This window comes from Lipotes vexillifer, unplaced genomic scaffold, assembly GCF_000442215.2.
Source record: "Lipotes vexillifer unplaced genomic scaffold, Lipotes_vexillifer_v1.1 scaffold180, whole genome shotgun sequence".
In the NCBI taxonomy this organism is placed as follows: domain Eukaryota; kingdom Metazoa; phylum Chordata; class Mammalia; order Artiodactyla; family Lipotidae; genus Lipotes; species Lipotes vexillifer.
In genome coordinates, this window is record NW_006796149.1 from 2,969,396 (window position 1) to 2,983,493 (window position 14,098).

General features: G+C 39.0%; 1 protein-coding gene across 4 annotated transcripts in view; it reads right to left on the reverse strand.

Moving 5' to 3' along the window:
* Positions 1 to 12,332: 12,332 nt before the first annotated feature.
* NTN4 (netrin 4) overlaps positions 12,333 to 14,098 on the reverse strand; it is a 108,453-nt gene continuing 106,687 nt past the window's right edge. For 2 of the 4 annotated variants that reach the window (XM_007468222.1, XM_007468219.1), the window contains exon 10: positions 12,336 to 13,737. In XM_007468222.1, coding sequence (XP_007468284.1) covers positions 13,601 to 13,737 — 137 coding nt within the window. In that variant the 3' untranslated portion in view covers positions 12,336 to 13,600. Of the gene's footprint in view, positions 13,738 to 14,098 lie in introns of all 4 variants that reach the window. The other 2 variants (XM_007468220.1, XM_007468221.1) reach the window with 2 other exon arrangements.

Below are 14,098 nucleotides of genomic sequence, written 5' to 3' on the forward strand. Positions count from 1 at the left end.
ACTTGCTCACACCCTCTCCCCACCTCAACCCCCTGCTAAGAGTCCCTAGAGGGGCCAAGTGGGACTTTAAGTAGGAAAAGCATTTGTACAAGGTGGAAAGATGTCAAGCCAGAGATGAGGAGGACCGGTGAAGAAAGAATAGAGCCTATGCTAGGACAGTGAGGGCTATTGCCATGTTCTGAACTCCATGAATTTTCAGTGTGCGGTGAGCAGTCTGGGAGAACAGACAGGGCTGGGACGAGGGAAGGAGAGCAGCAGGGACTGGGGGGATAAGTCTGAACAGCAGCCTGGAATTGTGAACCTGGCCTAACCACCATTCTACTCTCTATTTTTATGAGTTTGGGTTTTTTTTGATTACACAGGTAAGTGATATAAAATATTTGTCTTCGTCTGGCTTATCTCACTAAGCCTAAAGCTCTCAAGGTCCATCTATGTTGTGCAAATGGCAGGATATCCTTCTTTCTCATGGCTGAATAATATTCCACTATATATAATAAAATATTATGTATATATGTGTATGCATACATACCACATCTTCTTTCTTTATCCATTCATTCACTGACAGACACTTAGGTTGTTTCTGCATCTTGGCTACTGTGAATACTGCTGTAGTAAACATGGGAGTGCAGATATCTTTTTCACATCCTGTTTTCATTTCCTAGGACTTTCTCAAGGCCTCGCATGTTTCCTCTGGTCCTCTTGAGCCTCTACCATTGCCTTTGCCTTTGCCTGGCTGGCCTGATGGAGGATGATAGACGTATAGAGTAGAGCCACCTGTCTGACCCATAGACCTGCAGATAGAAGCAGAGATGCCTGGATTAAACCCCAGGCAATCTACAGATGTGAGCAAAAATAAACTGTTGTTGTTTTTTGCCACTGGGTGTTGGGAATGGTTACGTGGCAATAGCAACATCTATTTACCTATGACTCCCAAATATAAATCTTTAGGCTTTGATGTCTCTTTTTTGTGCTCCAGACTTTTATATCCAGCTGACTACTTGACATCTCCACTGATGTCTAGTGGGTATCTCAAACCAAAAAAATCCAAGATGGACTCTATTTTCAACCCTAAATCTGCCTTTTGCCATCTCAGTACATACCATCATCCTTCCAGTTGTTCAAGCCAAAAAAACTAGGAGTCATTCCTGAGTCTCCTTTTCTTCACTTTCCACATTTAATCCATTAGCAAGCCCTGTGGGCTTTCCTGCAGAATACTGCATATAAATACAGCCACTTTTCTCATCTTCATCAACATACCATTGTCTGTTTGGAAAATTTCCAAACCTTTTAATTGGCCTTTCTGCCTTCACTTGTATCCTTTCTTTAATCTATTCCCCACATATCAGCCAGAGAGATCTTTTAAAAGAATAAATCAGATCCTGCCTCTTCCCTCCAATTGCTACTCATCATTATCTAGAATAAAATCCAAACTGTTGCAAGGTTCTCATGCTCTGGCCCCTGCCTCCCTCTTCAGACCTCATTTTATACAACTCGCTGGCCTGACTGGCTGTTTGAACTTTGAACACTCCTGACTTGTTCTGCCCTGGGGGACACTGTACTGGCTATTTCCTTTAATAAGAATGCTTTCTCTGCTCTATTTATGTGGCTGCCACCTCCTCACTGTATAGTTACCAGCTTAAATATTACCTTCTCAGAGAGGCCTTCCATGACCACATTTTTTAGGTAGTGACCCACCCCCACCATCATATCTGCTGGGTGGAATATATACTGTGTTGTGCTGCCCTATCTCCCTTCGATGGCAGCAGGCAGTCTTCAGCTGTCAGCCCCTTTAGGGACTGCTTCAGCTGCAGAGAGCAAGGTCATAACCTTTCCCAGGGTAGCCTACATCCAGAGAGGTGTCTAAAGGTCTGGTCACCTCAGCCCCACTCGGGACAACCCCAAAGGGTCATTCCACTCCAGCTCTCCTTGTAGCATGGCTGGGGCTATGGTTGGGGCTGCTTTGCAGTGCAGCTGCTGCTTCTGCCTGCTTCTGGTTCCTTTTCCTCCCTTCCACAGAGGTTGATCCCTCCTTAGTAAAATTCTTAAAATTCCACCTCAGTGTTCATTTCTCAACACCAGGCAAGTGTCATTTCCTTCACAGTGTTTAAAACTATTTGAAATGGTTTCACTGATTCTTTGTAAGTTTATTGTTTGTTTCTCCCACTAGAATGTAAGTTACATGCACACAGGGACCTGTCTGATTTCTCCACTATTGTACCTGCAGTGCCCTGAAGCTTAGAACATCCTCATCTTCTTCATCATCGTAAACACCTACTGTTTATTATATGCCAGGTGCTGTTCTAAATACTTTATCTATGTGAATTCACTTCATCCTATAACAGCCTTGTGAGGTTGGTACTATTACTTCCCCCATTTTACAGATTGGGAATATAAAATACAGAAGGGTTAGTTGGCTCACCCAGGGCCACACAGCTGGTAAGTGACAGAACCAGTATTTGAATCCAGGAAATCAGAGTTTAGATTCTGTGTACTTAACCACTCCACTAAGCTGTTTCTTTACGTAGCTGCTCTTCAATAAATGTTGAATGATTGAATAAATAAAGAAAAGGGAATAGTTGAATATGCTTTGGGAGGTATCACCTATTTATTCATTTGGCAAATATTTTCTGAGTACCTGCTATCTGCCAGGCACTTTGGTATGCATAGGGGATAAAATATGAACAAAACAGATATGATCTCTGCCCTCAAAGAACTTGTACAACCTAGTGGAACAAAATAGACTAGGTATGAAAATGAGTAATTATCTTATTATGATGTGTTATTTTCCATCCTGCTAAGGTAGTGGGCTATCATTGCTATCCAAGATGTTTGGTTTCATTTTTAGGCAATCAGAGTACCACCCATACCAGTTCCATAGGGCATACTGTTAGGTAATAGGGCCATGATGGCACCTTTTTTTTTTAAAAAAAAAAAGATTGTAGGGAAGTCATAATTTCCCAGGCTTAATGGGGAGAAGAGAATGGAGATGCTGAAGCTCCTACTAATGATGGTGCCTAGCTGCAGGAAGAGTTACCAGTTCATTGTCTCAGGACTCAGTTCCTGAGTTCTTCCAGCAAATGGTGCAGGGGGCCAGAAGGAAGAGAGAGATTCAGGGAGAGTCAGAGCAGTTGGCTGCCTCTGCAGACTGAGAAAGCACATGTTAAAGAAGGACTACAGTATAATGACTAAGAACACAGACTCTGGGGCTCAGAACTGGGCTTGTACTCTTGCGCTATCACTTACTGCCTGTGATACAAGGGCCTAGTTGCTCACTTGGGCTTCCTCTTCCTCAGGTGTAACATGGGAATAATAATAGCACCTGCCTCATTGTTGTGAAGATAATGCATGTAAAGCAGATCTCAATGACAACAGTATCTGGATTTCAGGGGAGTCAGGACATAAGAGCCATCCCAGTCATTATAAACTACAATGTAGAGTCTATCCCCTTTGCCTAGTGAAATTCAAAAGCGGAGAAGTTGCTGTTAGACACAGCCAAATCACCTTCTCTTTAATGTCTCCAAGAATCTCTCATTCAGGGCTTCCTCAGCATACATTTTTGTGGTTCATTAATAGCACTTATCCCGGTGTGACGGTGTGACGTACTGTTGCTTGTTTGTATTATCTTCTCAATCAGATTTCTATTTGCTAGTGTTTGAATTGCATTAGTTTTCTTCCCACTTCCACCTCTCAATTATGAGAATAAGCGCATGTGTACTCTATGTTGGAGGAAATATACACTGAATCTGTGGCTCTGTAAAGAAATGGTTTCTGGGAATTCCCTGAAGGTCCAGTGGTTAGGACTCAGCGCTTTCACTGCCCTGGCCTGGGTTCGATCCCTGGCTGGGGAACTAAGATCCTGCAAGCCACGCAGTGTGGCCAAAAAAAAAAAAAAAAGTTTCTCTTTGCAGAGTGTAATAATTATCCCTGCTCTGTTATCAAGGTCAGTGTTTTTGACTCCTAGTAACACTAGCCTAAGTTTGTATCAGTTGAAGCTCCTTCGGGACACTTCTTAATGATGGGATAATTTTTTTTTTTCTTTGCCTTAAGAAAAATTGGAGCAATTTCTCATATTTTCCTATTATTTTTCCTCCCTTTCTTTATAGAGGAAGAAATAGTAAAGAGGAGGTAAGCAGGAAGTGAGTCTCCTAAAAAGAATTCCCCGGTGGTCAAGTGGTTAGGACTCCAGGCTTTCGCTGCAGGGGGCCCTGATTCAATCCCTAGTTGGGGGACTAACATCTCACAAGCCCCGCGGTGCCCCCCCGCCCCGCACTGCCCCGCAAAAGAATCACAAGTGAGAATGAAATTTGCAGGAGAAATTCAAACAAGGGTGATTTGGAGGATGCAGTTGGACCTAGAAAAGAACACAGGAGCATTTGATTTTCAGGACCCTGAAAGGAGTGAAGACTTCTTAGAACAGCCATAAGTAGTCATAGATGTAGATTTCTGAAGCTTAAGGAATAAACTGTTCTGCAAAATTTCCAGATCACAAACGATGACTCTGCTCTGGAATAGCAATCCTTGAAGTTGAAAATCTTCCAACCCCTGAAAAGTCATTGCTCAAAACTTGAGGATAATTCACCAAATCCCAGACTGACCTCCCTATAGAATCAGCTTGTGGTTCATGATTTAAAAAAAGCCAGGGAGAGAATTTGTACAGTTAATTACTAGATCTCGGTCTATTAAATGTACAAAGCATACAATGATGGTGCTGAAGCTTTGACATAAGTGGAGGAACTTGAATTCTTTTGCAGTTGGAATGTGCTGGAACTTCCCAATGGCTTGAAAGAATGCTTAGAATTTCTTTTTTTTTATTATGATCACTGTTATTTCTCACAGAGGCAAGTGAATCTTCCCGAGCTCTCGTGACTGTAGTAGATGAGCCCCCAGCAGGTTTGTGGGGAGCAAAGCTGGCCAGTGCACCACAGCTTGGGCACATGGGATCCCTGTGATTCTCATGCATGAGTGTCAGACAGAGCTGTTGTAAATCTTTAAAGCCAACAGGAAAATTAATGAGCACCGCACAGAGCAGGACCTTGTCAGCTCCATAATGGGTGGTGGGAGGAAGAATTCTGCTGCTCCCCCCCAGGCATTTAGTGTAACTCAGAAACGCCTGCTTTGTGTTCATTAGCCAATTTTAACAGCTTTCCACTCTGAAGAATTTCGTCATTTACTGCTTTCAGTTCATCTGGGGGAAAACAGTGTTCAGTGCAATCAAGAGGATAGGGTCCATTGCATTGAATTTTCCCTCTAGTGATGAAAAAAGAATATTTCTCTTAAATCATTTAGGGCATTGAGTGCTCCATAAATAATTCCTACAGTGTGGATATAGAGCAGGGATTATTATATCTATCTTCTGAACGGCCTCCCCTACTAAAATGTAAGCTCTATGAGAGTAGGAATTTTGTTTTGTTCACCACGGTATCCCCAAGACCCAGAACAATGCCCACTGCATAGGAGGGTCATAAGAAATATCTGTCTTTAAAACGTTGTTCTGAGGACTAATTGAGATGAGGATCGTGATGGTGTTTGGCACTCTGAAAATGCTGGTTCTACCCCTACCTTCCATAAACCATGTTGTTTTAGTAAGAAGTTACAGAATGGACGACGACCTGCTCAATGGGGGAGTAAGCTAGGCTGGCATCTACTTACTGCCGTAAGGATAGATTTGAAAGAGCTCTTCAGGTTGCGGGGTACTTATTGTTCTGTTTTTATACATGTGTTATTTTTCTTTTCTACTTAAAAAATGAAAACACATTTCATAAAGATATTGAATCAGAGTCCTGAAAAATCAACTGTGGCCTACATGAGTCTTTAAAACATCACTTCTCAAATAGCTTTTACCTAATCCAAGTCGGATAACATTTGGGGGCAAGTGAAAACTTAGAGGAATCTTTCTTAAAGTTAGCCTTCTTTCCTGAGACATTTGGTGAGACTTGTGAAATTCTGGAGGATGCAAATTAAGTATACTTGTAAATACTGCCTTAAAAATAATGTAATCACTGTGTTTTTGCTTCAAACTGCTTAGTGCAACATTTATCAAAGGCAGAGAACACGCTGATAAAAATATCCAGTTGTGTATTCTCAATTGTTATAAAAAGCTCTCAAGGCTGCTGAAGGTCACTCACTTCTGGGCAAGTGTCCCTGTGTAAGAGGTTGGAGCGTGTGTTTATGTATAATGAGTATTACTGAGGTTAAGGAATTCTATTCGCTGTGATGCAAGTTGTGTACATTTCCTTGGTTTTTCTCCCCATACATATCAAGGAAAATGTTATCCTAGATTTTACTTCTCATTTACAGGAATGGGAAAGCAAAATGTGAAGTCTGTGTGGATTCGTATTTTATTTGTGGCTTGAATCCTTATTTCTGAGTGAGGGTAAGTTAGATGGTCCCCAATGCTTTCCTTTCTCAATGTCACTGCTTTTTACCTTTCTCCTTACTTCTTAAGCTTCTGAGTGGGGTACAATTGAGTGTGTGAGTAGGACTGGCACTGCCTAAAGGGTAATTTGGAAGCTGCCTAAGCATCCTGATTTATGAGGCATTGAAAGGCACAGCTGACCAAAAATATCTCCTCCACTGGCCTGCCATCAGTGCCTGAAATTCCCATGATAAGAATCACCCATTAAAAGTTTTCTGCAGACACGCATGGTTTATTTGAGTTAATAAAACATTGTGTTTGGGGAAAAAGGAAAGTGGGAAAATGGGAAAGTATCTCATTAGAATGACTTATTTTCTCTTATCAATCTACCAATCTCTTGGTCAAGAGTAGCATCTTGACCAGTAAGTATACTGTCTAAGGCTGGAGGGAATGTTGGGAGTTCAGAGTTTTGTGTAGCATCTTCGTGTAGACTCTGAGCAGTATGAAGCCAATAGGCACTTGGGAGGAGATTGCCCAAAATGGACCAAGGAGCTAAGATATCAAAGACAAATTCAGGTATTTCGTAATTCCGTTTCAGGCCAGGTTAAGAAGTAGGGTATATAATAGTTGGAGGAATCTCCTTTCAATTCCCTTTTTCCACCATTTTAGTTCTTGAGTAACCATAACAGGACTAATGATTCGGTTATTCATAAAATAATATGTGTGATGAAGGCCAAGTAGATTTATGACCAGAGGGAGATACATTTGTAGAAGCAGAACTAATGATAATTCTGACTTTGCTGAGACTATTCTGTAAAAGTGTCTAGAGCAGTGTTTCTCAAAGTCTTTTCTATAGACCACCTGTATCTGAGTCACCACTGGTGCTTATTAAATTGTCCCTCCCGGGTCCCCACCCAGACCTTCTGAAACAGATGTTGTGAGATAGGGGCCTGGGACTCTGCACTTTAACAAACATGTCTGTTGATTTTTATGGGCATTATTTGAGAATCATTGGTTTGGAGGCTTCAGTAGATCATAGGGGTTAAAAATATGTGTTCTAAAGCTAGGAGAATCAGGGTTCAGATCTCAGCTTTTCTGCTTACTTGTTTGGTGACCTTGGACAAGTAACCCTCTGGCCCTCAGTTTCTGTCTAATAACAGTACCAACTTCACAAGATTGTTAAGTGAAGTCTGAGGAGATAAGTCATATAAAATTTAGCACAGCATCTGGCACTTAATAAGGGCAAAAGTGATAATCATTATTAAGATGAGTCTTAGGCAATGCTTACTGGTATTAAATATTTTGATGAGTATGCACCTTGTAAAAGGTAAATTTAAAATTCTATTTCAATATATGGTAAAACCAATTGGTTTCCTAATTTCCTAATTACTATCACCTAAGGTTTCTCTGTTGCTTTATCTTTTTTAGCTTTTCTGACTCCTCAAACATAACTGATAGCAAAAGAGTTGGATGGAAAAATTTTGTAATAAATATTTGCAGTGATCTCATATAAATCATGATATCTATGTGAAGTATCTATGAACATACCTCAGTCAACCAATGGAAGAATTGGTTGACTGAGTATGTTCTACTTTAAAATATTTTGCATATTCTTACTAGAACAGATCACCTGGCTCCTTTTCCAGCTGTTGCTTTCCTTTATTCTCTTATATCTTTACCCCTTCTTTCTTGCCTCTTGCTCTCTCTCCTTGGTTGACAAGTGCCTACATTCTCTATTTTTTTCCGTTTCCTTGTGTCTTTCTGGTGTAATTCCTTCTCATTTATCTTGCAAGCAGAATTGCTCTACACAGCAAAATTTAGAGCTGAGAGAACTGATTGAAATGCTGTTGAATTGTATAGTAGCTTATTCAGGGACATTACTGATAAATGCAAAAGTGGACCTTATACCTAAATAGATCTCAGAAAATCAGATCAAGAGGAAAAGAGCAAAGATAAAAATGGACTCATTATTTCAACTTAGTATAAATTATGGTAAACAGTTTTACTCTAATGGCAATGTAATAATGAGAAAGATAGTAGAAAATTATGTAATTGCAAGGTGGAATAATGGGACACATTATAATCTGGAGTTTAGAGAAGGAAAACTGGGAGAAATGCTGACCTTCAGTGTTCTTCCCTCAACTGTGATCTAAAAGAGACAGCCATGTGGAGTCTAAAATATGACACAAATGAACTTATCTATGAAACAGAAACAGACTCACAGACACAGAGAACAGACTTGTGGTTGCCAAGGAGGAGGGGGGCAGGGGAGGGTCGGATTGGGAGTATGGGACTAGCAGATGCAAACTATTATATATAGAATGGATAAACAACAAGGTCTTATTGTATAGCACAGGGAACTATATTCAATATCCTATAATAAACCATAGGGGAAAAGAATATGAAAAAGAATGTATATATATGTATAACTGAGTGACTTCGCTGTACAGCAGCAACTAACACAACATTGTAAATCAACTGTACTTCAGTAAATAAATAAATAATAAATAAATAAATGAAATGGCCAATGGAGGAAATGGTGCAGTTGGCATCATCTCACGTGAATTCCTTTCTGAATGCTAGGATCCCCTTTTAGTGGTTGAAATATGGACTCTGGGAATTAGAATGCTTGGGTTTAAACCCAGGTGTCACAATTATTAGCTGAGTGTCCTTGGACAATTTAGTCTCTCTGTGCCTCAGTTTCCTTATCTGGGAAATGGAGGTAATAATATGTCCTTTACGTGTGCTTAGGAGGATCAAATAAGAATAACACATGTAAAACATTTTAAAAAGTGCCTTCTTAATTATTGATTGCTACTGATATATTATCTTTCTTATTTTTTATTCACCATGTTTGAAATCCTTGATGGTACCCTGGCTGAGGAGGGGCTGTCCAGGGTGTCTCTGGGTGGACCATGTTGTTCACACTGTGAAAATTTGCTGACAGTGGTTATTTTTCTTTCTGGGAAAAAAGTTTCCCTGCCTGGCTGCCATTCCCCTCTATTCAGATAAGTGCACTATGATTTGATCATCCCCAGTAAATCTTGGAGGGCTTTGGATTTCTTAATTGACTCATTATTAACGATCACACTTTGGAACACAGCCACCCACCTGTGACTACATAGTAAGAAACTAGAGATGTGTTTGGCATTTACTAAAACTCTGTTAACAGAACATGCTTCTCAATTCTGGAACTATCTATTTGGCTCCGTGCATATTTCTTTCTCTCTCACTAGTATTCTGCTTTTTTGGGTCATTCACCCTATGTGAGTTGACTAATAATAAAGCTGACAATTTGTCATTTAAAATATTGCAGGTCTCAAACACAGTCAGTAATGCTCAAAAAGTAGAGAAATGTTTAAATCCCTTTGGCGCAAGTGTAGGAAAGCAGGAACAAGGGCATCATTTTTCAAAAAGTATTCTCAGACAAATCATTCTCTGAGAGATTAAAAAAAAAAATCCGTCATGCAAGGCACAGACACTTTTGCTTCTATTCCATTTTTATCATACCAATCTCCCTTGCAAACTTGAGGTTGTTCATAAATATTTTCCTTCCAAACTGTGGGAAATAAATCGTGAGTAATTTGGCTCTTTGATAAAGTTAGGTTAGGGGACTGCTTCTCATTGAAACAATGAACACAAAGGCAATTCAGTCCTGGGGCCTCTGACAAAACTCTCAACAGCCAAGGCGGTGTTCGTGCTCCTTGTTCTCAGGCATTCCAGAGCAGTGGCAAAGGGACAGCCAGCACAAGGAATTTTCAAGGTTTTTTTTTTCCCACCCTTCAGAGTTGATAAGTCTCTAATCATTTAGACAGGGACTTGTTCTGCAGGAACCCAAAGTATCCCAAAGAACTATGTTTACCCGTAACAGGCCTTGCTCTCTATTTAATATAGCCAGATGCACACTGCTTTTTGGACTCGCCATCATATCCCTACAGATTTGACCTCACTATTAAAAGATTATCCTGTGATTGAGAATTTCCATTGCATCAAATACCAAATATCAGTAACATTCCTCTATGGGGAAAGTGATGTAATAAGAAGGCATAGACTGGGTTGACCTCAGACAAATTATACACATAGGTATGTGGAGATTATGCAACTAATCTGCTGGCTAATAAAACCCAACAGTACAGAGAACAAAGCTTTGGGGGCAGAGACTTTCCCACTAGCTCATGAAGGAAGTATTCATGTTAATCTGAAACCATAGATGCAAGTTTTATGTGATTCTGTTGCCTTGGTACTGTGATGGTTATTTTGAAAGATGCCAAGGGTGAGAAAGTATACAGAAGTGTGGCAGAATGATGGAATGATGGAATGGAGTGGGGTCGGGGGCGGCTTGCTCCCATTTCATTTTGTTGTTTACTTTTACAAAGAGGAACACGAGGTTTCTTCTATTTTTCTTTCTCTTTCCTTTTTTTTTCACTTTGGAAGCCAATCATGCTCATAGGAAATTAAAACTTCAGTGAAAGGGCTGCAAATGATTTAAGAATCAAAAGATTATAAAATGATTATAACAGTGACCTATGTTTTTGGAATGTTGCCAGAAAAGGTGTTGAAAGAACACCTAATGAAGATTCTAATCAAAAAGACTGGAAAACCATATAGGGGCCCAGCAATTTGGTAAACTAGCTAAATTAAACTTTCAGTTATGATTTTGCTTGAACATACTTTGAAAACAGTTGATTGAATTTTAAGTGTTTAGGGCTTCCCTGGTGGCGCAGTGGTTGAGAATCCGCCTGCCAGTGCAGGGGACACGGGTTAAATCCCTGGTCCGGGAAGATCCCACATGCCGCGGAGCAACTAAGCCCGTGCGCCACAACTACTGAGCCTGTGCTCTAGAGCCCGTGAGCCGCAACTACTGAAGCCCACACGCCTAGAGCCCGTGCTCCGCAACAAGAGAAGCCACCGCAATGAGAAGCCCGCACACCGCAACGAGAGAAAAGCCCGTGGGCAGCAGCGAAGACCCAACACAGCCAAAAATAAATAAATAAAATTAAAAAATTAAAAAAAAAATTAAGTGTTTAAAAAATAAGTTACAAAAGCAGTATGTGACCAATGAAAGAAAGTCAAGCAATGCAGACATATGCAAAATAAAAGGTGAGAATTCTCTTTCCCCTGCAGGGGTAAATACTGCTATAATCTATCTGTCAGAACTTTTGAGATGCTATATTATTATAAATGTGTTTTGGGGGTGGGAGCTAATACTATAAGTATTGTTCTGTCATTTCCTTTCACTGAATACTATATTGTGGGCATCTTTCTACTCTTTTAAAAAATAGACATTATTTATATTCTTCTTTTTAATGTGTAATAGCTATTTTATATAAAGTGAAATGGAAAAGAAGGCAACCTGGCAATTTTAAAACTTAAGAAAATCCTATATCTGACATACTTAAAATATTTTTCTTGGTATGATGTACTTACCACCATGTTTTATAAGTTGCTTGTAAATGATGTCTACTAGATAGCATTCCATCTATGAGGATAAGATAGGAATAGGTAAGAAACTAAGAGATATGCTACAGGTTATAAAAGCAGACTTCATAAGAGTATGTATAGTATAATTCCGATTCTATAAGAGGTATGTATATGCATACAAAGTAGTCTAGCAGCATCTACACTAAACTGCTAACAGCTATTATCACGATTGTTGGAATATAGGCATTTTTTTTCTCATTATGGTTTTCTGTATTTTCAACAGTGAACTTTTATTACTTTTTAAATTAGTTTAAAAGTAAATGTAATATTAAAAAATGCAATGCATCTGATAAAAAAGTTCACGTCCAACAGCTACAGAAAGTAAACCCATCTGAATTAGCTTCCACTCCATCCCCAAACCCCAGAATATAAGAGTAGAAATACCAGGTCCTTATTTGATTTTCTTAGTTTTGGGAATTAGAGTTGAGTTCCTTCATTAAGAGAAGGTAATCTTTAGCATCAGTGAAAGAGTTGATCAGGAAATGAGGCAAAAATCAGGAGATCGTATTCCTTTATTACATATATGAAATATAAAAAATTAACAGAGCAATATATATATATATTTTGCAAGTCCACAGGACCTCAGGAAAAATATGTTCTGTATGTGAAGTTAATCTTATGGCACTGTGGTTCACGTTTTATATATTCAAGTACAGAAGAAATGATATGTATAGTGGTTATGCATGAGTACAGAAGAGAAATAATAATGAAAAACTGTAATTTGGTGAACTATCACATACATTGAGTCAAAAAATGAGTGAATAGAATGACCATATACTGTTAATAAAGACAAGGAGGAAACTGTTTCCATATTCAGGTTTAAATACTAAACACAAAAATAAAACAAATTGTGTCTACAGTAATTTTTGAAGTGTATACAAGTGCATTGCAAATAAATGGGCTTTTTAAAGTTTAAAGTCCATTTTCTCTTTATCCAAGCATTTTCTACACTTATGACTCCTTTATCTTAGAGTCTCTTCTTGTTCAGTTTTTTTAAAAGTTTCATCATGGCCGGTGTCTGTGGAATCTAACCTCTATCCCAAAGCTGAGACTTCATGCAAACATATTCTCCTTTCAGGTTGCATCTTCACATAGTTACTCTCAAGTGTTCAAGTTTAAAGAGTACAACTTCCACTTTTTTTCCACACGTAGTGATAGTGCTTCTGTTTCAGCAGGTTTTCTTACGTGCCCTTTTCTTCTTTTTTTTTCTGTCAACGGCAGTCTCCAAACTTTCACAACACAAGTGGCAGGTAGTAAAGTGCTTTATACAATGAAATACTATATACATGTGGAGAGGTTCCATTTAACACCCCACAGACCAAAGTTCACACACATCACGCAAGAGAAGGCTCTTTTTAAGAAACACCTTTTCTGATAGTAGGGTTGGGGATTCCTTAAAATCTCATTAATTACTCCAAGTAGCACAAATGTAAGGATGGGAGGAGTCCTTGTTACGTGCATTGCCCTTAATGGATTACTGCTAAATATCTTACTGCTATTAAAATATTCTTAATACTTATGAATTTCAGAATCAGTCCTATAGAAAATAGGTATTGGTATTGGATTTTTCATTCCACTTTATGAAACAAACTGTATTTAAACATGGGCCCAAAAGAGATAGGGTAGACAAGGGCCATGCATTGGAACATTTCTATATATTTTGGCACTAAAAAAAATTTCCAGTTTCATCTTTGAGGTCTCCTTTCCATTAAGTTTGTGTTTTGTACATAGAGAATTGCCATTATGTGCTATACACCTTTTCTGCTACTTGCACTCTCTTTTCAAAATATCCATGACTTTTCTTCCAAGAGATGGTTTCCAGTGCTGGACAAAACTTTTCATATTCACGACTAGTTTGCCTGTTCTTACATCCTCATGTCCTGCTACAAGATACTCCAAACCTGAAAGAGAAGAAAATTAGGGACTATGTACTATCATAGTTTATTGAAGGGAGAGATGTGACTTTAGCAGTTTTATATATACATGGTTCACGGTTTTATAAATTCATAGTTGAAATAGGGAGTCATAGGCAATAATAGTTGACACTTAGTAAATATTTATTATGTGCTAAGTGCTCTAAATGAATTATCTCATTTAATCTTTAAAATAACCCTATGAAGTAGGTATTACCTTTCTTCTTTCCTTGTTTTTCAAATGAGGAAACAGAGGCTTGGCAAGATTGAGAAACAGTGTTTGCCAGTAAGCAGTGCACCCTGACTCAAGTTCAGGCCTGTCTGATTGTTGAACTTTTACTCTTTTCCT